At 46.2% G+C, this 26,078-nt stretch overlaps 1 protein-coding gene across 13 annotated transcripts in view; it reads left to right on the top strand.

Moving 5' to 3' along the window:
- The window catches only part of TRAK1 (trafficking kinesin protein 1), a 116,128-nt gene that overhangs the window by 14,942 nt on the left and 75,108 nt on the right, over nt 1-26,078 (top strand). For all 13 annotated transcript variants that reach the window (XM_045509783.2, XM_074345149.1, XM_045509787.2 and 10 more), the window contains exon 2: nt 18,240-18,434. Coding sequence is in view for 12 of the 13 variants with exons in the window: in XM_074345149.1 (XP_074201250.1) it covers nt 18,240-18,434 (195 nt within the window). In the remaining variant the exon portion in view is untranslated. The remainder of the gene's footprint in view (nt 1-18,239; nt 18,435-26,078) is intronic.

Here is a 26,078-nt window from a genome sequence, read left to right as displayed (position 1 = left end):
AGAGTAAGGTGGACCACTTGTTTTGTGCAGAACTGGGTTTTGTCCTGTGGGTGCCATGGAAGTACCATAGTGGGAGGAAGGGCTGTGGCATTGAAGCCAGGTGGAAAGGGGCGATGGAGGCAACGTGGAGGGATCAAGGGGTGGGGGCTTGGGAGCTCTAAGGACTGGGGGTTGTGGTCAGAAAGGGAGGGGTCTGGATTACGAGTGTTCAGAGGTAGCCTAGGGGTGGTTGGCAGAGGGGGAGCTCGAGGTCCAGTAGCTGAGAGGTTGGGGAGTTGGAGGGTGTCTAGCTCGGAGGTGGTGACAGCAGCCTGGTGATGGCTGGGCTTAGGGGATGATGACTGTGAGCCTGAGGCCATAGGCAGAGGGACCAGGCAGTGGACAGGTGAGCACAAGCGGGGGCAGCGTGTGTCTCAGGCGAGCAAGGATCTTTAAAGGGAGATGGAAGAAAATGAACTGGGCATGGCCGGGGGAGTCAGAGAATATCCAGTCAAAGTGAGTCAGCTCAGAGTAAGATTCGAATCTTCATCTTCCAAGGAGTTTTCAGCCATGGCTGGATTCTGGTCTCTGTGGTGGACCATGTGTGGGGGATGTTCTTCGTGGGAGAGAAGGAAGGTCTTGCTTCTTAATTGTTGGAAAGATGATGATGATGCAAAGCCACTGGGCATGGGGACCCTGATCTCCCTTCTCTAATCTTGGTAGGAATTCCCTTCTCACCCCCAACCGAGCACATTAGATGTCAGGGTATCTGACACATGTAATTATACCTTTTATTTTTGTATTGGAAAAAAACCTCACAACAGACAACTCAGGTTGTTGTAATGGCAAGTTTGAACTCCATTACTCAGTACTATTTCAGCTCTGTTTCACCCTATTTAAGTAAGCGTGTGTGGTGAGTAGAAATGGGAAGGGGCAAGTCTCAGTTTGAGAAAGGGCCTGGAAGGCTCCCTTTGTCCAGGACCTGGAGGAAGGGCGTGGGCTGCCTGGGTGCGGATGCAGCGCCACCTGGTGGCCTAGGGGAACATTGGCAACTGGAGTGGCAGCCTTAACCTTGAGACCAGATACCTGCTGCGTCCTGGGTTTGTGCCTTTTGAAAGGGGTTGGAGGTCTGTATTCTATGTCTATGAGTCTATTTCTGTTCTGTATTTATGCTTTGTTTGTTTTTTTAGATTCCACATAAGAGCGATCTCATATGGTATTTTTCTTTCTCTCTCTGGCTTACTTCACTTAGAATGATATTCTCCAGGAGCATCCATGTTGCTGCAAATGGCATTATGTTGTCAGTTTTTATGGCTGAGTAGTATTCCATTGTATAAATATACCACATCTTCTTTATCTAGTCATCTGTTGATGGACATTTAGGCTGTTTCCAGGGGGTGGGGGGGTTGGAAGAGATAGACTGGGATTTCAACATTGTAGAATAGATAAACAAGATTATACTGTATAGCACAGGGAAATATATACACGATCTTACAGTAGCTCACAGAGAAAGGAATGTGACAATGAATGTATATATGTTCATGTATAACTGAAAAATTGTGCTCTATACTGGAATTTGACACAACATTGTAAAATGATTATAAATCAATAAAAAATGTTAAAAAAAAAAAAAAAGAAAAAAAGGAAAGGGATTGGAGGAAAGAGGAGTTAACTGTCTAGAGAGTCTGATGGGTAGGACCGGTGACTTTAGAAGTATAGAACAAAAGAAATCTGCCCCCTCCTTTCTCCTGCCTTGATCCATCTCACCTTTATTTTATTTATCCCTGTCTGATGTTTGCTAGAGTGACTTCCAGAAGTTGTTTTTGTAAGGAAGGGTGTTATGAAAGCCAAGTGTGTCCGTGTCCTTCTTGCTTAGACTGCTTGTTAGGTGATCCTGATGGTGATGGAATTTCAGTCCTATGCAGTGAATTTTATCCTCTTGCTAACAGTAGATGTACTTCACATGATTTAAAACTGGGTATGTATTAGTCAGCTTTTGCTGTAGAGGTTCTGGGTAACAAACAACTCCCAAATCCACAGTGGCTATGGCAACACTTATTCCTTTCTCCTGGGCACAAGTTACTGTGCCTGGACCACAGTTCAGGTCTGTTCTGCTTGTCTCATTTGAAGATTTGGGATGATGGGCAGCAGCTGGCTGGGGCCATTCTCTTCTGGCAGAGGACAGGAGGAGCTCAGGGGGACAGAACAACCACACAGGCACATTCAAAGCCTCTGGTTGGACATGCGGCAAGTGACGTCCATTCATATTCCAAGGGAAGTTCCAGGGCCCGGCTCGAGGTCATAGACTTGCAAACTGGTATTTCGTTCATAGTGAACCATGGCAAGGTGGGGAGGGAGGGAAGAATTGGGAACAAAATGAACAAATAGCCTGGATTCAGAAGACCCTCAAGTAGCAGGAGTGGCCTTGAATGGCTGAGGCGCATAGGTGGTCTTCAGGAAAGGCCATGGTGTTCATGACCTTTGCTTGCTCTCCAAGCTCTACGGGGCTTGGAGACTGACCAGGGGAAGGGTGTGGACCCCAGTGGCCTAGAGCAGGGGCTGGCAGACTTCTCCCTAAAGGGCCAGAGAGTAAGTATTTCAGGTTTGCGGGTTCTGTGGTTTCTGCTGTTGTAGCTAACAGCAGCTACAGACGGTGCCTAAAGGCATGGGTGTTGCTGTGTGTGTTCCAATAAAATTTTTATTTATAAAAACAGGCAGGTGGCTGAATTTTACTGTGGACCATAGTTGGTGGACTCTTGGTCTAGACCTTCAAGCCCTGATCCGTATCAGGGCATCAACTTAGCAATAAGAGAGAAATAATTTAGTTGGGAATCCAAAAAAAAAAAAAAAATCGAAAGGCTGCAATGAGTTCAGTAATGCCCCATCCACTCAGCACCGTTAGGCTGTGAACAGTTGTTCCATGCGGTTGGATTCTCCATGCAACCTGGGCTTGTTGTTTTGAAGCATGAAATCTCATTTTGCTTAACCTGTTTTCAGTAAAAATGTCTGTGAAGGGTATCAGAAGCTCCTTGGGCTTTCCAAGGATAGTGGAGAAGACGATTCAACTTTTGGGGAGGAGGATTCAGATTTATTTTTCACGAACAGGGTTTGGTGGGAGATTTGGAGAAGTGCCCAAGGGCGGAAGGTGGGCCCAGCGACCTCAGATCACCGTTCCTTGTGGTTGCATTGTGTGTATGTGAGTAACCGCTTCGTGGAGAGAGAATTCACACACCATATAACTCACCCACTTACAGTGTATAATTTGATGGGTTTTAGTGTGTTCATAGCATTGTGTAATCATCACCACAGTCAATTTTAGAACATTCTCATCACTCCCAAAAGATACTTCATGGCCTTCAGCTGTCACCCACCCATATACTCACATGTCCCCCAGCATGGCTGCATTGTTAATAAGCTTTCAGAAAGTCCCCACTTGATTTCCCCTGTCTGTATTTTTCTTGGCTGACACAGGCTCATTCCTGGCCTTGGAGAGCAGGGCCAAGGGTCTGGAGAGGTCATCGTGCTGGTCAGGTGCACACCTTAGAGGCACTTGGACTACTCCGGACACTTGTGTAACTTACCTGTGTCACTCAATGAGATAAGTTTACGAGTTTCCCCTTTACTACAGCCTTATATTTCTTGATTTGTATTCTGCTTCGTCGGACATTGTCCTTTGTCACTTTCTACATTTTGAATTTACATTTGTGTTGGTTTGAAGCCTGGTTCAAGGAACACGGAATCATTTCAACCCAGGTTTTATTGTTTTATCTCTTAACTGTTGATTATCAGGTTGTAGTGGCATTTTGGGGGGATGAGTTTGAAATCTTTTAATACCCAGATGATCTCATGTGGTGTTTTTGCAGAAGTAACCATTGTTCATGTTTAAAAACAGAATTTCCTGTTCAGGAAGTTAATTCAGATTAACAATAAAACAATTGACTGCCTTGAATGGCAGAGGCACAGGAGGTATTGTGGGTTCACAAAATTTTGTTCTATTAATAAAAGGAAGTTTCTGTGATTTGGCACATAATGTTTATCTCACAGGTATGCTAACTGACTTCCACTGTCTGCTGGTAAGGGCTGACTTTGGGGATGAGAGGAAAGATGGAAGGATGTGGACCCTGAACATCCTTTAGAGAGTCTTAACTATAACTATTGGGTATAAGTGTTTTTTTAGAAAACAGAAAACAGATGTAAGTGCAAAGAGTTAATAACTTGAAAAGAGGAAACTGGATCTGAACCCCCAGATTAGACCAACAAAAAAGAGATGGGAGGGAGATTAGTGAGCTGAAGTATAAGCAAGTTATCCTATTTTTGCTTTGGACAATAGGAGAAATAGAGATTTATCTCCTAGTAATTTAAAGGTAACTACCTATATCAGATAAGCTTAGGCTTGGCTGCACAGAACAGTGTCTTGGCCTTTTCCTCACATAAAAGTTCAGAGGGAGGCTGCTCTAGCCCTGCTATCCTCAGGGGCCTTGGCTTCTCCTGTCCATCAGTTTTACCATACTTGTGGTTTCTATCCTTAAGGTCACCTCATGGTCTCAGAGGGCTGCTGAAGCTCCAAATATCATGTCCACATTCCAAGCTGTTGGAAGGCAGCCTTTGGGAAAGCCTCACATACCACTGCTTAAATCTCAATGGCCAGAACCTGGCACTCTGGGTCACACTTTGCTGCAAGGAAGGCTGAGAAATGTAGTCTTCCCATGGGGCCCAGGTCTTTGATACAAAGGAAAGTGGGAGAGTATGGATGGTGGGAAACCACTAGTAGTATCTACCATGCCTCCTTGATGTGATGTCATAAGATGTCATATCCTGAAGACAGGATGTGAACCTTCCAAATCAGTATCTCCTCAACTTTCACATCATGACCCTCAAGAAAATGATGGGGTTTGCATAACTCAGAGCTGGAAGCCACCCTGCATGCTGCCTGGCACCCTCCATTCCCAACACTGTTGCAGAACACTCTGCCCTAAATTACTGGAAAAGAAAGAATCTGGTGGTGCATATTCTGTAAAACAAAAGACGGCCAAGTAATCAAACCTCAAGAGCATGGAACCACCAGGAGACAGGACAGAAGTAAGATCCGTCATGCCTGCTGTGACCGCAATGCTTCCGTTTGAAGACACAGTCTCAGAATGGGTCAAAAAGTGAAGCTTCGGCGATGTGCTGTGCTTCAGGAAATCTCTAAGCAAAGTACTCAGGAGAGTGAACATTGTGAAGAGGAGGGAAATTTAGAGAAAGGAGAGTTATAAGGAAGAATTCTTTAATCAATGAGACCAGAGTGCCAGAGGCAGCATGAGTGGTGGGTCTAGACTCTGTTAGAAAACCAGGTCTGCTACTTAACTAACTGTGTGATGTGGGTGCAGATATTCTTCTGTGCCTTAGTTTCCCCTTCTGTGAAATGGGAATGATAAGCATCTCCACTCTGAGGACTGTTAGGAGGACTAAATGAGTTAGTGGAGGTCAGTGCTTGGTGATGGTAGCATCCCATACATGTTTGCTGTCATTATTGCTATTGTTTGTTATCATTATAAAAAGTCCAGCTGGATCCCTTCAAACCCAATAAAAGCCAGGTTGTTCAAAGATAGTGTTAAAAATGAAACCATAAAAGTGGTGGAAGTAAATGTTGCTGGATATTTTAATAACCTTGAGATGGAGAAGGCTGTCCTAAGTGTGACACAAAGATTAGGACAATACAGAAGATGATTGATCAGTTTGCCTCTAGAGTGAGGGGAGGTTAAGAGGTGCAAACTTGCACTTGCAAAATGAATGAGTCATGGGTACGAATACACAGCATGGGAAATACTATATAGTTAATAATTATGTAATGGCTTTGTATGGGGACAGGTTGTATGTAACTAGACCTACCTTGATGATCATTTTGAAACAAATAGAAATATTGAATTACTGTGTTGTATAACAGGAACTAACAGTGCTGTAGGTCAATTATGCTTCAAAAACAAACAAACAGACTGATGGAGAAAGAAGTCAGGTTTGTGGTTACCAAAGGCAGGAGGTGGGTGGGGGGAGAACTGGATGAAGGCAGTCAGGAGGTACAGACTCTAATTATAAGATAAATAAGTACTAGGGATGTAATGTACAACATGGTAAATGTAGTTAACAGTGCTGTATGTTACATATGAAAGTTAAGAGAGTAAATCCTGAATTTTCATCACATAAAAAATTTTTTTCTAGTTTAATTTTGCATCTATATGAACAGTGGATGTTCACTAAACTTCCTGTGATTATCTTCTTATAAGGTGTGTAAGTCAGTGTGCAGGACAGCTTGTACAGGGCTGTATGTCAATTATATCTCAGTAAAACTGGTGGAAAAAATTTGTCTGTGTAAGAATTAAACCTTATACAGGCATTCTTGCTGTAACACAATACAAAAGACTGTGTTCTGCAGAATTGGACACTAAAAGTAATGGGAGTTATTCAACATTGTAACCAGAACGCTAACAAAAACCATACCTGGGGAGGTCACATGAGTAGAGTAGCCCAGCCAGGCAGCTCCGTCCCTGTGGCTGTAGCCACACAAACATCCCGGCGGAAAGGCTGTGAGGCAGGCAGAATGAAGGGGGCTCGGAGCCCCTGGGGCTCCCGTCGAGGTGGGCACAGGAGGAAGTGAAACCTTCTGCAAGCCTGTAGCCTTGCAAGGCGGGCCACATCTCTCAAAGGATGAAGCCCAGGGTGTGAGAGCTTACCTTAAATTTCTTTAAAATAGGGCAAAAGGGCTCTTGCACATGCAGCACAAGATCCAAAGGGCTTTGTCCTTTTCATTGAAGATGGTAATTATTCTTACCATTGGGCTCCTATTGCTAAGGAAAAATTATATGTGAATCAAATCAACGTCCACGCTGCGTAGCATTACTTCCCGCCTTCTAGTGGCATGTGAGCTCCTGATAGGGAGTCGAGTTGCAGAAGAGTAAGGCCGTGTAGGGGCACATATGACACCTAAGGGGGGTTTGCAAGACAGATGAGAAGCTGGGGGAGATAATTGCAATATATATGATAGAGAAAGAGCTTCTATAAAGCTCCTCTTCCTATCAATAATACTTGAACACCCCCAGAGATTTAAAAAAAAAAAAAACAGAACATGTATGAGCAACCTTTAAAAGAGCTACAAATGGCCAATATGTCTGTGAAAAGATGTTGAATGTTATTAAGGAAAAAAATGCAAATAACAAAATATAGATTTTATTGTTAACAAAAATAAACTTAGACAAATAATAAAAGCAAGACACCAGTGGTTGTTGATCAGATTGGCAAAGCTTAAAAAACAAAACCCATGCAGTGGGAATGTGGGGACACAGAAATTCTTGTATGCTCTTTGTGAAATATAAGTTGATACACTAACTACAAGTCAGTTTGGTGATACGAATTCAAATTTTCTCCTCCATTTTCGGTTCTAGGAACTTGTCTTAAGGAAATAAATGAACAAATTTAAAGAGGTCTGATAAAGAAGGATGTTTGTTTCTGTGTTCTTTAAATGCAAAAATGTGAAATGTTTGTTAACAGGGGATTGGAAAACTGAATTATGTTGTGGATGGAAACTGAATATTACTTAGCCCTTAAAAAGGAGATGGGCCAGAATTTATTGTCATGGAGGGAGGTCTGTGACATATTGGTAACATCATCAGTGAATTTTCCAAGGCATGTGGAAGGGAGAGAGAGAAAAGCAAAGGAGATAGAAAAGGGATTTGCAAAGTGGTTTTGGAATTAAGGTCTGTGTCAAGTGCTTTTGTACCTTTTTCTTCCTCCTTTTAAATCCATGGCAAGCTTACCTGCGAAATTCTCTAAGGATGTCTGATCCCATAACTGTGAAATAGTGGAAATGTACATTGGAAGGTTGATTTGCACGTCTCTTTACTTTTCTGTTTGTTTCAAAGCACTTTTTTCATTTTTAATTTTTGAAATAATTTTAGACTTAGAGATATGTTGCAAATCTAGTACAGCTCAAACTTCCCAAATGTTCATATTTTGGCACATGAATTTTGTCATTTCTTTCTGCCTCTTCCCACCTCCATCTATCTTCTGAGAGTAAGTTGCAGATGTCGTGATCCACACTATCTTTAAAAATTCAGGGGACGTTTCCTAAAAATATGCCCTTATACACCTGTAGGGTAATTTTCAAAATCAGGAATTTAGCATTGACACAGTGCCATTACCTAAAGTACAGACCTTGTTCAGATTTTGTCAGTTGTCTCACCAATGTCCTTTTTGACAGTTTCTCAACCATAGAGCACTGTTGACATTTTAAATCTGACAGTTCTTTACCGCAGGGGGTGTCCTGTGCATCGTGGGAGGTTTAGCAGCGTCCCTGCCTTTAACTCACTGGATGCCAGTAGCACCCCCTCCCAGGTGTGGCAGCTAATAGTGTCTCTAGACGTGGTCAGATGCCCCTTACCAGTAAAATCAGTGAGGATTGCTGCTTTATAGCAAAAACAAAACAAAACATTTTTCTGGATTCAGGATCCAGCCCAGGACCACATGGTGCATTTTGTTGTCCTGGCTTAGCTGTTGCCTTTTACAGGGGAGTTATGAACTCTGCCATCTGACAGGCAAGCCTTTGAGGCCCCAGGGAGGATTTTAGAGTAGAAGAGAGAGAATCACGGCTTGCCTTGGGCATTTCTGTGACCAGGAGCGGTGTCATTTTTGCACAAGCCCTGGACCCCTCCACATGTTCAGTGGAGGTCCTTGCGTCTCTGCTCGCTGTTGTGGGGTGTCAGTTTCCCCAGCGTAAAAGGTGCCTATTAAACTAGATCCATCCCTCATTTCTTTCTGTAGCATTTATTGTGTCCACTCTGTACCCTGGGACCATTCTGGAAATTTTGTAAAAATGGAATCATGTAACATGTGGTCTTTTGTGACTGGCTTCTTCGCTGTGCATCATGTTTCACATTTCATCCATGTTGCAGCGAGTGTCAGTACTTCATTCCTTTTTATGGCAGAATCACATTCCATTGTCTGGCTAGACCACACTTTGTTTATCCGTTCATCAGTTGATAGTTATGGCGTTGTTTCCACCTTTTGGTTACTGTAAAGAGTGTTGCAAACATTTGTGTGCAAGTTTTTGTTTGAACACCTGTTTTCAGTCCTTCTGGGTATCAACCTGGGAGTGGAATTGCAGGGTCATAGGGTGATTCTGGGTTGAACTTACTGAGAAACTGACAAACTGTTTTCCAGAAGGGACATTTGAAAGTGACAGAGGGTGATATTAATAGTTACGCTGCAGGAGCAGTCATATCTTGGTTTGTCCTGGGCAAACCAAGAAGAATACGTGTCCTTATTCAGCTCAGACCTCCTCTGCTCAACTCCATCCCAGTGTCAGCCACTGTCCTCATAGTGTGTTCCAGTCCTTTGAATATCCTTCAGCTTTTACTCTCTGTGTATCTTCTTTTCTTGCTCCGGAGGTGCCCAGGTCCTCCAGTCTGAGAGATGGAAGGAGATCCCAAATTCAGTGGTCATCTTTTATTTATTTTTTTAAAAATAATGGTAATATATACATAATCTAAAGTTTACAATTTTAGCCTTTTTTATTAAATTGAAGTATAGTCAGTTATAATGTGTCACTTTCTGGTGTACAGCATCGTGTCCCAGTCATGCATATACATACGTATGTTCGTTTTCATATTCTTTTTCATTAAAGGTATTGAATACAGTTCCTGTGCTATACAGAAAAAATTTGTTTTTTAATCCATTTTTATATATTGTGGCTAACATTTGCAAATGTTACCCATTTTTTAAGTGTACAGTTCTGTGGTGTTAAGTACCTTCATATTATGCATGTATCACCTCCGTAAATCTCCAGAACTTTTTCATCTTCCCCCAAATGAAACTGTACCCTTGAAACACAAATTCCCCGTTCCCCCTCCCTCCATCCCCTGGCAGCCACCCTTCTATGTTCTGTCTCTGAATTTGACTCCTCCAGTGATCTCCTATGAGAGGAAACACACAGTGTTTGTCCTTTTGTGCCTGGCTTATGTCCCTTGGCATAATGCCTTTAAGGTTCATCCATATTGATGCCTACGCCAGAATTTCCTTCCTTTTTAAAGGCTGAATAATATTCCACTCTGCGTACGTATGTACCACATTCTGTTATCTGTTCATCCACTGATGAACACTTGGGGTGCTTCTGCTTTTTGGCTATTGTAATACTGCTACTGTGAACGTGGTATACAGATATCTGTTCAAGTCCCTGCTTTTACTTCTTTTGGCGACATACCCAGAAGTGGAGTTACTGGATCCTATGGTAATTCTGTGTTTAACTTTTCAAGGACCCTGGCTATGCGTGTTTTTAACTTTATCAGATACACTGTAAACATGCTTACATGTTTTGCACGTCAGATATTTTTGGATTCCTTTCTTATATTTAATCCCACTTGTAAGATTACTGGTTTGAGGGTCATGACAGAATTTTGCATCTCCAAACATGCTGTCATACTGTTTACCTCAGGTGTTCTGATTTCCACCAGCTCCTTCTGTCTCAGCACTGATTCAGCTGTGAACCACTTTAATTACAGTCATACTGACACTGGCTATTTTCATGTAAAAAAAGTTCCCGCAGGTAATTTAATAATTATAAGATAGACAACAGTACACACTCTTAAAAGAAATTATGAAGAAAATTGGACAACCAAAGTGGCTTTTTTCTATTTATTCCCTAGTAAAACAAATTCAAGTGAACAGAAGTAAACCCCCCTACCCTGCAGTTTTTTGAGCATCTTCCTGGAGGACGATGCTCTTAAAACTCTCAAAATTAACACATTAAACTCTTAAAATTAGCACATGTATTTTTCCTTTTAAATTAACACTTGCTTTTTTCCTTTTAAAATAACATTTCTATACAGCTCTGGCTTTATGTGCTCGGGTTAGAATCAGTCTAACCAGTAATACGTATCATCTGCTTTGTAGAGTTCTATGCAGTGCCCATTGGAGTCAGTATTTCTGGAAAACACTGCCTTTGGTTTTGACATTCTGGGGCTTCTATAGCAGGGTCCTTCTGGCTTTGCTTTGTTATGCCTCCTCCTACCCTCTTGTTGCCCAACATGCTGGCGTGTCCCCATGGACAGGGCACATTCAGTTGCTCCACATGGCACTTGAGCCTCGTGTCAGAGACCCTGCTTCTGAAGGCAGCCACTGGGCAGGTCACCATCTCCACCTGGGCACTGTCGGCTGTGTGTCATGGGAGTTGGTGTCATGTGTGATCAGGCAACAGCTCCGAACCTGACACCCCGTCTGCATGGAACTGAACCAGGGTCATTGTTGAGCCTTCTTCCTAGAAAGAGTGGCTTCTGGTGGCAGTTAAGGCCACGGCCACCCAGTATCAGGTTCTGTTTCTGTCTCTGAAATCCTGGTGTCCTTGGCCATTTCTTTCTGCTTGCCCTTCCCCCTCCTGGAGACCGTGTTTACTGCTCGCAGCTTAGTGGGGCCACCCAGCAGGGAAGAGAAAAAGTCTTGTCCCTGTCCCTGTGGGGCTGGCACATGAGGAGGTGAGCTCAGGATGGGGGACAGGAGGGCATCAGAGGTCCTGGCGTTGAGCCCCAGCACTGCTCAGCTGCCAGACCATGCCCGAGTCCCTGAACCTCTGGCGGGGCCTCAGTGTCCCCCATCTGTAAACAGAAGGGGTGGGAGAGGCTGGCTCAGGGGTGAGCTCACGCCGGCCCTGGGAGGATCTGAGAAGCCTTGTGTGGAGGCGGGGAGAGGGCTGCTGTTTGGGGGGTATGGTGGGGAGACCGCCTTGCCCTTTTGCCCTGTTTGAATATTGAGCCACAGGCCTTATTATATAGTATTGACTTTTTTTTAGAAAGCAAATTTAATTAATTAAAATCACAAGGGGCTGTCACTCAAAATGTGACTGGCTGGATCCCTTGGAGGGCTTGATATAAACGCCAGTTCCCAGGTCCCACTCTCATGGGCCCTGGTGCCTGTGATCTGGGCTGGAGCCACAGGCGCATCTAAAGACGGGGTTACAGAAGCCCAGGCTTTTCTGTGCGCTGCTGGCTGCCCATGGCACCATCAGCCCAGGCCCAGTTCTTGGGAGGGTTCCTCAGTTCTGCTGAAATGCCCGCCAATGAGTGAAGGGAGGAGAAATGCTTTCTCGCAGGTTCCTTCCCCAGTGGCTTCTTTCAAGAAGCCACAGACCTGGGGAGCGAGTCGTGTGTGGATCAGGGTTGAAGGGGTTGGGGCGCGGTGCGCTCAGCCACGTCCTCGTGGGGTGACTTGGGCTCCTGGATGTCCTTGTTTGTGAATGTGTTCCTGATGGTCACTCTGCCCTGCCTGCGGGCGCTCTGTGTCGTTCCGCAGAACGTTTGCTGAGCACTTACTGGTTCCAGGGCAGGGCACTGGGCGGGCAGTGGAGAAGGTCAGCCTCCCAGTGGCACTGCCGCTTCCTGAGGTTCCTGGTGTGGGGGCCTTGAGGCGAGCTGTGCCCCCGTCTCGGGTCTGTTGCCGGCTGCCCTGTGACGTTTGACCACATCCTCAGCGTCTCTGACTGCAGTGTCCTCTTCCAGTAAATGAGGTGATGGAGCCAGTAACTGTTAGGTCTAGTGATCCCTTTGTAGTTTGTGAAATCACAACCTTTGTGGTATTCTAGAGAGTGAGGACTAACCCTGAGTTCCTGGACGATGCTTAGGTAAGGCTCTACGTGACCCTATGATAGAGAAGAATTTTCCAGAAGGATGTCTGTCTGGCAGACTCCTGTTACCAGCTATCACGTGTGTCCCCAGTACCAGCATGGCCTGTGTCTGAGTCTCTGACTCTGTGCCCTTTAATCCTAGTAACTCAAGAAAAATGCTTTGCTTCCAAGTCTGTACAGAATGATTGGCCAGTGGCCGAGTAGGTGAGCAGTCTTGTCTTGTGAAGACATTTAAAACACAGCTATACTAAGAAAGAAAGGAAGGGAGAAAGAGAAGAAGGGAGGGAGGGAGGAAAGGAAGGAAAGAAGAGAAAGAAAGAAAGAAAGAAAAACATGGCTGTGAGTTTGCAGTCACTGCCGAGGGTAACGGGTGATGAGAGGCCCACTGCCCCAGCCGGGACTTCCTCAGGCACAGGCTGGGGTCACACTCCTCACCCACCTCCCTTTTGGTCAACCAGAAACTTGGTGGGTAGAGAAAGGGAATGGGGTTAGGATCAGGAGGAAGAAAATGAAAAAAGATGGGCTTTTGGGACATGACCAGTCCTGATTAGCAGTCTTGAGCCTTCTCCTGAGGCCCAGTGTGAGACACCAGGCTGGGAAGTCCCAGTGTGCAAGCTGAAGGCATGTGTGTTTAATTTGGCCCTCGGGTATTTACAGAATTCTAAACTAGCGTCCAACAGAAAAAATATGGATCCCTGGCCTCTCAGAAGAAGACGGCAGATCCAGGTGCTGGGGGGCCTCCTCTGTGGAGGCAGGATGTTCTTGGGGTGGCGGCCGCCCCGAGACACAGCTCTTCTTGGTCTGGTGGCTCAGAGACATTTCGGGTAGAAAGAGCTTTTCTGCAACCTGACGCCTCTTCTACATGTGGAGAAACTGAGTCCCAGACAAACCAAGATGTGACTTGTAGGGTGACGTGGGGACATTGGGGGCAGAGCCAGAGGTGAAGGAACCCGCTCTCCATACTATAGGAGAAGCGCCCTGGCTGCACCCCGGGCCTGTCGCGCCTGCCAGCAGGGTGCAGTCGTGGTGCTGGCTGCCTCTTTCCCCCTTTCCTGTGCTCTTCTGTCGCTCTCTTCCTCTGATTTTTGCTGCTCTTGCCAAGCTTTTCCTCTTTATCTGGCCCTGCACTGTCTCCCTGCCTCTCTGCTTCCCTCTCCCACTCCCTCTGCCATTTTTCCAGTATCTCCGGGAGCCTGGGGGAATGTTCAGGATACTGTCCTCCACTCCCTTGCGGCCTCTGTTCTCCTGGGCCCAGCGCCCTCAGCTCTGGTGTGTAGGCAGAAGGCCCAGAAGCCCCCAGGAGATAACCCAGTCCATGTGGGGATGGCCACCGCTCATAGCCTGTAGCTGTGCTGTCCTAGATACACTGACTTCTTCAAGAGGACAGGAGTCTGCATTTTCACATGAGATTCTCAGTTTTTTCAATTTTGGACACGAATTTAGAGCTGCAGCCTCAGCTGTAAAACAAAGCATCATCTGGGGCACCTGGCAGGTTTCATGAATCTGGCATGTCACCTTTGCATCAGTGCAAATCCCTAGGTGGGGGACCTCCTTCTGGCTCCTCTCTGGGGCTTGTGGATCCAGCCGCAGTCAGGCATTGAGTGGACATAGCTGAACCTACAGTCCCAGACTCTCCGGACGCTGAGCAGGCTCCAGTGCCCTCTCCCACCTCCCGCAGCCCTCCGTGATGCCCTCACCCTCGGGTAAGAGGGCCCACTTCCAACCTTACATCTTGGAAAAAACCTGGGAAGGGTTATGGCTCTGAAGAGATGAAGAGAGCCGTTATGTTTCTCCTTCCAGAGTGGTCCTATAAAATGGTATGCATTGGATCGGACTGGGTTTGCTGAGTGCCTGAGCAGACACTCATTTCCCATGGGACTTTCCATGTTGGACAAAGACCTCGGGTGACTGCGTGGGGCTCGGAAAGACCTGGGCACTAGGTGGCTCCACCCCACCATGCTGAAGGCTGAGCGCTTGGCCAGCCAGACCTGCAACCCGTTACGGATTCTTCCTCCCTCCCTCTGTTCCATCATCCATCCAGCGCTTGCTGAGCACTTCCTGTTGCCCGGCGCGGTTCTTAGAGCTGGGTTGGGTGTGAAGGGGTCCTTCAGAGCTCCTCCTGAGGGCCTCAGTTAGTGGAGAAGAGACTTAGAAAATGCAGCTAGCACTGTAGTGAAATGATCTACATACTAAAAACAGAACCAGAGGAGAGAGGTCAAGGGAAGCTTGAAATATGGGGGTGACATTTGAGTGATATTTGGGGATGCAGTTTGCTGGCAGTGAAGGGCATTCCAGATAGCTCAAACGGCTGGTGTCAAAACCAAGATTTGTGCAGCAGTATGTTTGGAGAATGGTGAAAAGGGGTGTGGGAGACGTGGCTTTAATAAGGTAGACATGTATTTCTTTCTCTCTTGAAAGTCCAAGTGGGAGATGGCCCAGGAATGCTGCCCCACCAGGTTGTCCCAAGTCCTCAGGTGTTGGCTTCACTCATCCAGGTGAAGATGGCTCCGGCACCAGCCCCATCTCTACATTTCAACAGTTAATAGGGTTTGACTTGGAAGTTCTGTTTACATCCTGTTGACCAGGTATATGGCCCGACCTTACTGCAGGGAAAGTTGGAAAATGTAGTTTTTAGCTTTGTGGCTTGGGGTTATATTACTGAAAGAAAGAGGCAGAAATTGGATATTGGGAAACAGTCAGTAGCCTCTGTCCTAGGAAGATGCAGACTGAATCATGAGGTACTTTGTAGGGAGCTGGGAGGTTTTTAAAACAGGGCAGTGCTGTGATTTAAAAAGTGCTTTTCCACCGATGGGGCCAGCAGCTGCGTGGCCAGCAACCATGGGGCTGTTGTCGGAGGGAGGGTGATGCTGTGGAAAAGTCCACTAAACTGCCGGGGTGAACCTGGCCTCTTGCTGGTTTGACAGGCTGGAAGTCAGTGGGTTCTGGGGGCCGGTGGGTTCCTGGCTGCTGTTGCTACGATTCTGCCAGAAGTCATGGACCCATTGGGGTCCGGGTTCAATCAGGAGGTGGATACCTTCCATTTGAGACTTGGACCCAAGACTCAGTTTTAGAGTTTGTTAATAGTTTGAGCGGTGGAGAAGTGATGACGGCAGAGAGGATAAAGGCCCCTGTCCTCCGGCTGGGTCTGCAGCATCCTTTGACACAGGATCCTGAGGGAGCGCCAGGAGAGGGGGTGGATCTGCAGACCAGTGACTTCAGTTCTCCGCTCGGCTCCTGTGCTCTGTAAGGGGAAACCGTGCTGATACCTTCCTCATCGGTCAGAGTGTTTAACTGAACTCCTCTGCCATACTTGAGAAATTTTCTCCCTGTTGAGAACAGAAACTTCCCAGTGAGAAGACCCTGGGATTTCCCAGCATTTCTAGGGTGCCCGCAGGGTGACCCCCCGAGGAGATGAGCGGCACGTGGCCCAGGGAGGAGCTGGGCTTTTAGTCAGTCAGCCGAGGCTGCTCATGCAGGATCTGCCACTTACTTAACCCTGTGACCTTGACCAGTGAGACAGTCCACAGCCCCTGTGAGTCTCGGCTTCCTTACCCGTAAGTCAGAGCAAATGTTACGTAGGTCTCAGGTTGCCGGGAGGATTGGAGAAGCCACTGACCGCACCGGGCTCGGGGCTTGGCATGCTGCGGGCATTCCAGGGACCTCTTCAAGGCTCTCATATTACGTTTGCCCAACCTCAGGCCTCAGATGTGTCTTCTCCATGTGGCAAATGTGTCCCCTCCACAGGAGGTCCTTGGGGCCCCTGGCCCTGCAGCCAAGGTCAAAGAGAGCTCCCCAGGCAGCCCCTGTCATCCTCTCCTGTGTCCTCGTTCCCTGGGTCTTCCAGGCAGCTGCGAACTTGCTGACGTTTATACAAGGCTGCTCACATTATGGAAAAGCCAAATAGACTGAGTTTTTTCAAAAGGCTTTTTGGCACCTCCTCACCTTTTGATACTAGATCTCACTGGTCATCGTGTGCCTTAAGGAAAACTGTACTCCTGGGGCGCAGGACCCAGACTGTAAATAGGTTGACCTTCAGCCCAGAAATGGTGGGAGGACAGGTCAGTCTCAGCGTTCGAGCCAGTGTGCTCACCAGCGACACGGTATTCTTAGAAGGGGTTTTATTTTTTGGAGTCTGTTGCCTTCCCCATCACCAAATGGCAGCGGCACTGGGAAGATTCCAGCCCATTGTGTGGGTGTGTCACGCGGGAACGGGTAGTTTCCCTGCCTGTTCCCCAAGGGACCGGCTGGTAGAGCCTTTTGTAGAGCAGATCTGTGTTGAGCCAAAAGATGCCGGGGCTCAGGTGTCAGCCCTCCTTGACCCTGTATCCCCTTAGCCAGATGGTGGTCATTTCACGGCTGCGAGGTCTCTGCTCTAGATGAGCTTTGTGGGAACTCACTCCCCACTTGACCACGAGACGAGGAGGTACTTGCTTAGCTGGGAGCCCATCTGGAGCCTTTGGGATGGTGTTCTGCCATCAGAGAGAGACGATAAAAAAATACGAGACATCTGTCTTGAGGTTGGGCTGTTGGCTCTGGCTGAGGGGAGGACATCCCTTCTGTCCTCCCCAGACCTTTGCAAAGGGGCAGAGCGGCTACGGCCTGGTTTGGGGCTGGCTGAAATGCCCAGTGCGCTGGCTGTGACATTTCCCACGTAACAACAAACATTGTCTGGCACAGTTTAACGAAAAGGCCTGTGTTCACGTGCTGTGTATGGATGGACTCACCCTCAGAGGCGCTATCATGAACCTCTGAGCACTGTCTGAGCCAGGAACTGGGAGGGACATGGGTGGAGGATGGAGGTCGACTTCAAATGTAAATTTTCCATCTCAGAGGGAGAGGAGTCGGATACCAAGAGGCCCAAAACACAGAACTTAACAAGTGCGGTTATACACGTTCTGACAAAATGCTGTGTGAATGTAGAAGGGGGAAGACAGATGAATGCTCCAGGGAGTGCTCAGAACACCAGCCTGTCGGGGGGAGATGGTGTTCAAGCTGTGCCTTCATGGGGGGACATTTGCTGGGTTAGTGGTTGGAAGCCCCAGAAGGATAGAAGCATTGCAGGGGCAGGACCATGGCTGTTGTGTTGAACATGGTGCCTCCTGTGACTCTGGGGCTCAGGATGTGCTTGGATGGATGGATGGATGGATGGATGGAAATGTAGGTGGAAGAACAGATGAACGGACAAATTAAATGAAGACAAAAATCTCATCTGTGTTGGGAGGATGGCTCGAATGGTAAAAGAGTGGCAGAAAGAAGTTAGGCATATGAGTAAAATTATAACCAGTTCGGCTTCAGTGACTGAGCGAGCATGGTCAGAGGAAGGGTTGGAAAGAAAGACTTGCCCCAAATGGTGAAGGTACAAGAAGTTTAGCATTACTCCATAGAAAGTGGGCTGCTAAACCATGGGGACTATTTTGGGTAGGTCTGTCAGTAAGCATGCATAACTCTTAAGTTTCAAGAGTAGAATTGAAACTGGAAAAAGAGCCCTGACGTGGCCTCATCTGGCGTCTCTGGGTGGCAAGTCTCCGACGACACCAGCTACTGGCCCGGGGTTAGGTGACTGGCAGCGGCGGGGCCACCCCCAGGTCGGGCTCTCATCACTGTCTTCTCCCCCTAGACGTGTGCAACAGCACCGACCTTCCGGAAGTCGAAATCATCAGCCTCCTGGAGGAGCAGCTGCCCCATTACAGGCTAAGAGCCGACACCATCTACGGTTATGACCACGACGACTGGCTCCACACCCCCCTCATTTCTCCAGATGCCAACATCGACCTCACCACCGAGCAGATCGAGGAGACGCTGAAGTACTTCCGTGAGTGGTCCCCCTCGGCTGCAGCCTCCAATGAGCACACGTGCTGGCTGCACTCTGTAGAAAGTGCTCAAAGAAATAGAGCTGCGGGGTTTAACCGTGTGAAAGACTTAATTTTAAGACATGAATAGAAATGTTGGAGTAGCGGGAACAAGTGCAAGTGTGCATTTGAATCAGCCTTCTCGTTTTGTTGTTTGTTTTGCAACAATTTATTTTATCTTTATGATTTACTATTTTTATTTTTTTTTAATTGAAGTCTAGTCGATTTACAGTGTTGTGTTTCTGGTGTACAGCATAGTGATTCAGTTATACATATACATAGAGGTATATATATATTCCTTTTCCTGTTGTTTTTCATTGTTGGGTGTTACAGGGTTTTGAGTATAGTTCCCTGTGCCATACAGTAGGTCCTTTGTTGTTTGACCCAGCGTCCCTTAACTATACGGAAGATTGGAAAGTGCTCCCGTTTCCCTCCTTACCAAAAGTATCGTGTGAGTGCATAGAAACTCGTATTGGAAGGGGTTTGTCTGCATTTAAAGCCCAAGGTATTGGGAACCTGTAGTCTGCTCAGTGTCAGTAGGACATAGCCTGACATACCAAGGCTGCTGATTGCCCGTGAAAGCCACTCAGCTGGTTATTCGGGAGAGTCAAGCTGTTGCTACAGCCACCAACTGGCCCTACCGTGGAGTGCAGCGCTGACGCCTGATACGGTGAGCAGTACAGGTGGTGGTCTGCTTTTTCCAATGTATTTGTGATGACAAGGGTGTGAAACCTGATCTTGCAGACTTGAAAAATATATGACAAATTTAAAAATTCATACCAATGATTTTTTTAATTTAAAATTTTAAAAATGTATTACTTTAAAATTTTTTTTAAATTAAGTTTTAAAAATTCATACCAATGGTATTTCTGATGTTCATTCCAGAGATGCTTTTTTTGATGTAATTTTTCTCTTTAGAAATTCATGGCAGCCCTATCAGATTGGTAAGACCAGCTCTCCTTTGTTTTGACACCTTTGACTTAAAAATTCAGGTTGATTTGAACCTACTCTAAATTAGTGGTGTCATTTTGAAAGTGACATGATTTCCATATTTGTGTATCATTGTGTCCGTCACCTTACAAAAAATACAGTAATCCTGCTTCTACTTGGAGATAACATGGTTCAAAACTGGCTTCTACTGCATTTGTAAAGATTTTTGTAATTTTTTTTTGTAATTATTTTTTCTAGTACAAACCTACCCCCAGTATTCTTGAATTTGTGGAATCATCTATAATAAAACAAGTGAGAACTGCAAGTTTCTCCTTGAGAGTGTATCTGGGCTGTTTCCACATTTTCTCTGATAGACATCAGTAAGAAAGGAATTTTGTTTAAATGGACCTGCGCTTTTATACTTAATGCAGAACCCTGCAGTCCCTTTGTAAACACTGCAGCTGATCAATTTTGATCGGAATAAAGATAGCGTCATCTACACCAGGGCGGATTTGAGGCTCATTAGACGTGTCCTGATGTTCAAGTTGACACTTTAGAACTTCTGGGGTGTCTGGTAGGGTATAGGAGGCACATGGCAAGTCCCTTCTGTTTACTCACGGTATCTGTACACCCAGGGAGATGTGGTGTGTGGAAAACCGTGTCCTGGGTGACCTCCCTGGTTTCTTCATACTGCTTTAACAATAGAATTCATAACAGAATTACTTGTCCGGAAATCCCTGGAATCGTGGCCGTTTCTGCCGAGGGAGGCTCCTGGGTCCTTCACATACATGCTGATGAGTCACTTACGTTCAGGGTGTGATTGGAACACCGTCCAAGGGGAATACTTCATTGTGGTCAGAGACCTTTCTATGAATTGCCTCGTTTCGTCCCTGTAAAATGTCTACACTTTGGGCCAGGCTGGCTTTATTATCCAGGAAACCGAGTGTGGCCGGCTTATAGTGTGTATTCTCCAGCACTGATCTGCAGCTTCTAAAACCCTTTTTACAGTAGGCTTGAACAGATGTGGTAGCTTGGTATATTATTCGTTGGTTTTGTTTTGCTACTACTGATGTATTTAAAGGACAGAGAGAAAAAAATCCTGGTGGATTTGGCAGTGGATATTACAAATTATAGTAAAACCGGAAGAACCAAAATAAACATTGAGGAGAGATTCTGAACGTTCTTAGAGCGTGGTTGCATCCAAGTCTGACCTTACTTCTGCAGTTTTTTTCTTTTTTGGGGGGGAATGGGAAATTAGGTTTATTTATTTATTTAATGGAGTTACTGGGGACTGAACCCAGGACCACGTGCATGCTAAGCATGCACTCTACCACTGAGCTATACCCTTGCCCCACCCCTGTATTTTCTTTTGTGGTCCCTGTGCTTAGAACAAAGTAGGGATTTACTCAGTGAATGATTAACTGCTAACTGTTAACTGAAATACAGCACCTTCTGGAGCAGGGCTTTCAAACTGAGGTCCTGGAGTCTCCAAAGGGTCTGTAGAAAGAAATGGGGGGTTCTCTGAACTTGGAAAGAAAATTACATCCTTAATTCCAAAAACTTCTAACTGAAATGCAGCACCTTCTCTCATGATGAATGTAGACAACAAAGCACAGTGGTATTACCAGGATCTGTGACTTTGTCACCAGGACAAAGTACAGATATTTTCATGTCGTGCCACAGGGGAAGCAGATGCTTTGAAATACCTTTACTCATCACTGCTTTGAAACTACATTTATTATTAGATGTGCTGGTAGATCTTGTTACTGACTGCATTGATAAAGCATTTATATCACAGACTTTTTTTTTTTAAGTTTTAGTTACTGTATTGTAATACACTTGGTTTCCTTTGTAGTCCCTTGTGTTTTGTGTCTTTAAATCTTTCTTTTGAGGGAGGGGTCTGTGAGTCTTGCCAGACGGGCCCAGGGGCTGGTGGAAGCGCAGGTTAGGAGCCCTGCTCTGTACGTGCTGTCCTTTTGGGGTTTCATTTGTTTGTTTACATGTGGGTAACCTAGGAGATGCCATGGCTGACACCACTTTGACTCACTGGTGTGTTAAATCAGTTGTGAGGTGTTGGGGAAGACACCATAAACCGTCCTTTCATTTTAGATTCATTTTCCGCATCAGTCAGGGCAGTGGTTCTCTTTGTGAGTAGGAATCAGGAGAAAGGGTGTCCCGAGGGTTCTTATATGCTCCCCCAGGTGAGGACCGCTGGACAAGAGGGTCACCTGCACCACTGCTGCACAGATCAGAGCAGACACCTGGGGGGACGGGAGGTGAGATGAAACTCATCTCTCTTCCCTACATGTCATCCCCAGAGTAGAGACACAGTGCTCTGCCTTTTAAATCTGACCTTCACCTGGCTTGTTAAGAAGAGGCAAGGAAGTTTTGGGTGTCCACCTTTACCAGGTGGCAGGATGACCTTTTCAACAGTCAGGATTTTTTGTCTCCTGCTGAGTCTGATGAACACAGAAGATGACAGTGACCCACCCAGCAAGTGTAGCCATCAATATGGGCCATTTAGGGTTGGATAGTCCAACAGGAAGAAAGAACAGCCAACATTTAGTGCTTCCTGTGTGCCAGGCACTGTTTTTGTTGTTGTTGTTTAATTGAAGTACAGTTACAATGTGTCAATTTCTGGTGTACAGCACAATGTCCCAGTCATGCATATACATATATATATTCAGTTTTGTATTCTTTTTCATTAACAATTATTACAAGATATTGAATATAGTTCTCTGTGCTATACAGATGAAACTTTTTGAATCTGTTTTTATATATAGTGGCTAACATTTGCAAATCTCAAACTCCCAAATTTATCCCTTCCTACCCCCTTTCCCTCAGTAACCTTAAGATTGTTTACTATGTCTGTGAGTCTGTTTTGTGGATGAGTTCATTAGTGTCCTCTTTTTCCCTTTTCTTTTTTTTAGATTCCACATATGAATGATATCATATGGTATTTTTCTTACTCTTTCTGGCTTACTTCACTTAGAATGACAATCTCTGGGTCCATCCATGTTGCTGCAAATGGCATTATTTTACTCTTTTTGATGGCCGAGTAGTATTCCATTGTATAACTATATCACAACTTCTTTATCCAGTCATCTGTTGATGGACATTTAGTTTGCTTCCATGTCTTGGCTATTGTGTATAGCACAGCTTTTTAATGCTTTCCATGTATCTAATTTAATTCTCACAGTGACCTCTGAATAAAACAGTCTTGCTGTCCCCATTCTACAGGTGAGGATACTGAGGCTCAGGGAAGTTAGGAAGCTTGCCCAAAGCCACAAAGGCAGTCAGGTAGGGTGCTGTGTTTCAAACCTAGGTTGTCCAGTCTAACTTTCTGCCTTAATTAACCATTCTCTCAGAGAAGCTAAATGAGAAAAAAAAAAACCTCTTTTAGGAAGAAAGCTCATTTGGTAAACATGAGAAAAAAGCAAACCCTTAGTTTTAGAATATGTCAGTAGCTTATTTATAAAATATGTGTGCAACATATTAAAATTTCACTTTTTTTCTCTCAAGGTCACTGTCCCAAGTAAAACAACCTGATGGAACTTCATTTCAAGATGAAGTTTCCTTCTTCCCTGAGGTTTTTGCCCCTATGTCCTGTGGTCTGTAGGTCGTGCTTCCCCAAACTCAGGTGGTGATGACCCCGTGTGCCATGGATTTTTCTAGTCACACAACATTGAGTGGATACCCAGCCATGAGGGTTGCTGTGTTGGTGTGTAGGTGGCTGTGGCTCCTTCTGGTTCCTCTTTTCCAGAGTCCGTTCTTTGAGGTGACTCTTTGGTTAAGGAGCATTGGTCAAGAAAAGAAATCTCTGTCTCAAGTACACATGATCTGCTGACCACGTCAACTCTTGAGTTTACCTGAAACAGTCCTTTGCCTGAGAAGAAGGGGAAGGTTATGAAGCAAACAAGAGTTTCAAGACATTATTCCATTGTGTGCTTTTGCCATAAAGTATTATTAGTGAGTCAATCAGTATATATTGAGTGCACCTGACATCTCTGGTGAACTTGACTTGTTTGAGTGCGTGCTGAGGTTTTCTGGTTAAGGGAGTGAAAACATCTGATGATTGATTTTGTTCCATTACCTACCCCGGGACTTTGCACTGGGTTGGGTCAACACAGGATGCTCTCGAGGCCCTGGGCTGGCATCCTACACCGAGTTGTCTACCTTTCTTGTGTGGGAGGAGTGAGTTGGGCCTGGGAACCCACATATTAAATCAGCTTCCTGGGCCATTTAAAAGAATTTTTTTAATTAAACAAAAAAATTAATCCAACACTAATTGTACAGATGGGACACCTGCACCCAGAGTGATGTCACTTGCCAGGTTTTGTGCCACCGGCTGGCCCAGGACCAGGGGTTGTATGTAGGTCTCCCCCTGCTCACCTGCACACTCTGGAGTGGTGCCACCAAATGGAACCCACAGTAGGTGACGTGCCTGCATCTCCGCCTCTGGTTCGGTCTCTGCATCTGCTCAGTTGCAGGTGTAATGAGCGGGGGTACAGCCACGTGTTGCAGTTGACTCACCCAGGACGCATCACAGGGGAGACGGAGCCTGCCCAGGATAAGGCACGGGGTCACAGGGCACCTGGCGCAGGGCCTCGCTGGTGGGAGCGGGGCCGTCCTCCACCCTCTGCACGGCCACACCTGAGCTCCCTCCGCCTGGAGCAGGGCCGACTGGGACCTGCCCTCTGGACACTCACCTCGTGTGTGCACGGATTCCCCCCTTTCTGACCAGTCCATCCAGCCTCTTTCACCAGTTTTTCCTCCTCTTCCTCTGAGCTTCTCACTCAGTAGCTCTCAATTCTGGTGCACCTAGAACACTTTTAAAAATACACCCTCCCTGGGGAGGAAGGGTACAGCTCAGTGGTAGAGCGCATGCTTAGCATGCACGAGGTCCTGGGTTCAATCTCCAGTACCTCCTCCAAACAGAAGAAAATAAATAAACCTCATTACCTCCCCCTTATAAAAATGCACCCTTCCTGGGCCCACACCCTCAGAAATAGTCATTTTAAGCCTGTAATTTCAATTTCTAGGCGATGTGCTGCTCTCAGTGTTGGGACACCCAGCTCGCTTCACTCCATGTATATATATACACGCCCTCTCTTCCCAAGACTCTATTTAAACACCAGCTGCATGCTGGCGTCCCCCAAATTTATGTCTCCCCCAACTCCTTTCCAACCCTGTCTCCCATCCAGGCCTGTAGACCAGGTCATTAGCTTAATGTGTCCACTGCAAAAGTGGATTTGCCCCCACCATACACGTTTGTCCTGACACATGTGACAGGGTTTCCCCCATTTCCATAGCCTCCTGGCCTTCACCCTACCCTGTTCATTTTTCCTGCCAGTGTATCCCAGATGCCTTCTCTGCCCCTGCTACCACCACCCTGGACAAAGCCCCTGCCACCTCGCCCCTGGGCTGCTGCAGTCACTCTCCCTGCTTCTGCTTCTGCTTCTCAGCCAATTCCCATCGACTTGGCAGCCTGGCTGATCTGTTTGCGAAACTCAGGTTATGCTGCTGCTTTGCTCCCTGTTGCTCTTGGGATAAAAGGCAGGGTCTTCAGGACCCCTGACCTAGTAGCTCTTGGCTTGCTCTCTAATGGGCCTTACCCCCACTTCCCCTCCTGCTGCCCCCTGCCCAGCCACCCTGGTGCTTTAAGACCCTTGGACGCATCAAACTTGCTGCCAGAGGCTCCCTCTGCCCCTCTCCCCTTTCTTTCCTGTTCTTCACATCTCAACGCAAATGTGCTCTCCTCAGAGGGGTAGAGTCCCCCTCACTCCTGTCACCTTTCCTTTTTCCTGCCTTTATAACTTTCATCACGGTATTTGCTTTCAAAGCAGTGACCAGTAACAATGATGTCACATCTATTGAGTGCGTCCTGTCAGCCAGGGTTGTGCCAAGCGCGTTGCCTTCCTGAGCACGCTGGGATGCATATGCTGGATGCAAAGTACATGATTTTCTTTTTGTTGAGTGGTTTTTCCCAATCTTTTGCAGTTGTTCCATCCAAATCGAATTGGCCATTTAATCCTTAATTGCATCTTTCAAGGTATTAAACTTAGCTTTCCTAGAAACAACTTTCTCTTTTTACTATTCATAAAATAATAAACATAATTATGTAATTACATTAACAAGTGAAACGGGGAGAGGGGAAGGATATAGCTCAAGTGGTAAAGTGCATGCTTAGCATGCACAAAGTCCTGAGTTCAATCCCCAGTACCTCCTCTAAAAATAAATAAGTAAACTTAATCGCCTCCCCCCACCAAAAAGCAAACAAACAAACAAAAAAACAATTGAAACAGATATGAAAAGTTTGGGAACAAACCCAATTGACGGTGGGTAGGGAAAAGCTCAATTCCTAGGACCCCAGGTGCTGAGGCACAGGGTACTGTGGTCTGGTGGCCAGTGGGGTCAGGAAGCCGTGGGCACTGGGCTGTGTGTTCTGCAGGCGGCGAGGCTTCTCATTATGGTTGGAGGTCAATCCAGGAGTACCTGGAAATAGGCTAGTCAGTAGCGTGTCCTGTCGCTCTAACCGAAACGAGGAGCCTGCTTATCACGAGACACAGTCTCTAGGCGCTCTTGTTGGAGGGTACCAGGGTGATCATTAAACACAAAAAGCCTGACTCAAAAGTGCCAATTTCCCACTGGGAAATGTATGTACAGCGTGTATCTGT

This window comes from Camelus bactrianus, chromosome 17, assembly GCF_048773025.1.
Source record: "Camelus bactrianus isolate YW-2024 breed Bactrian camel chromosome 17, ASM4877302v1, whole genome shotgun sequence".
In the NCBI taxonomy this organism is placed as follows: domain Eukaryota; kingdom Metazoa; phylum Chordata; class Mammalia; order Artiodactyla; family Camelidae; genus Camelus; species Camelus bactrianus.
The sequence above is the reverse complement of the archived record's forward strand: the minus strand, read 5'-3'. Positions and strand labels throughout refer to the sequence as shown.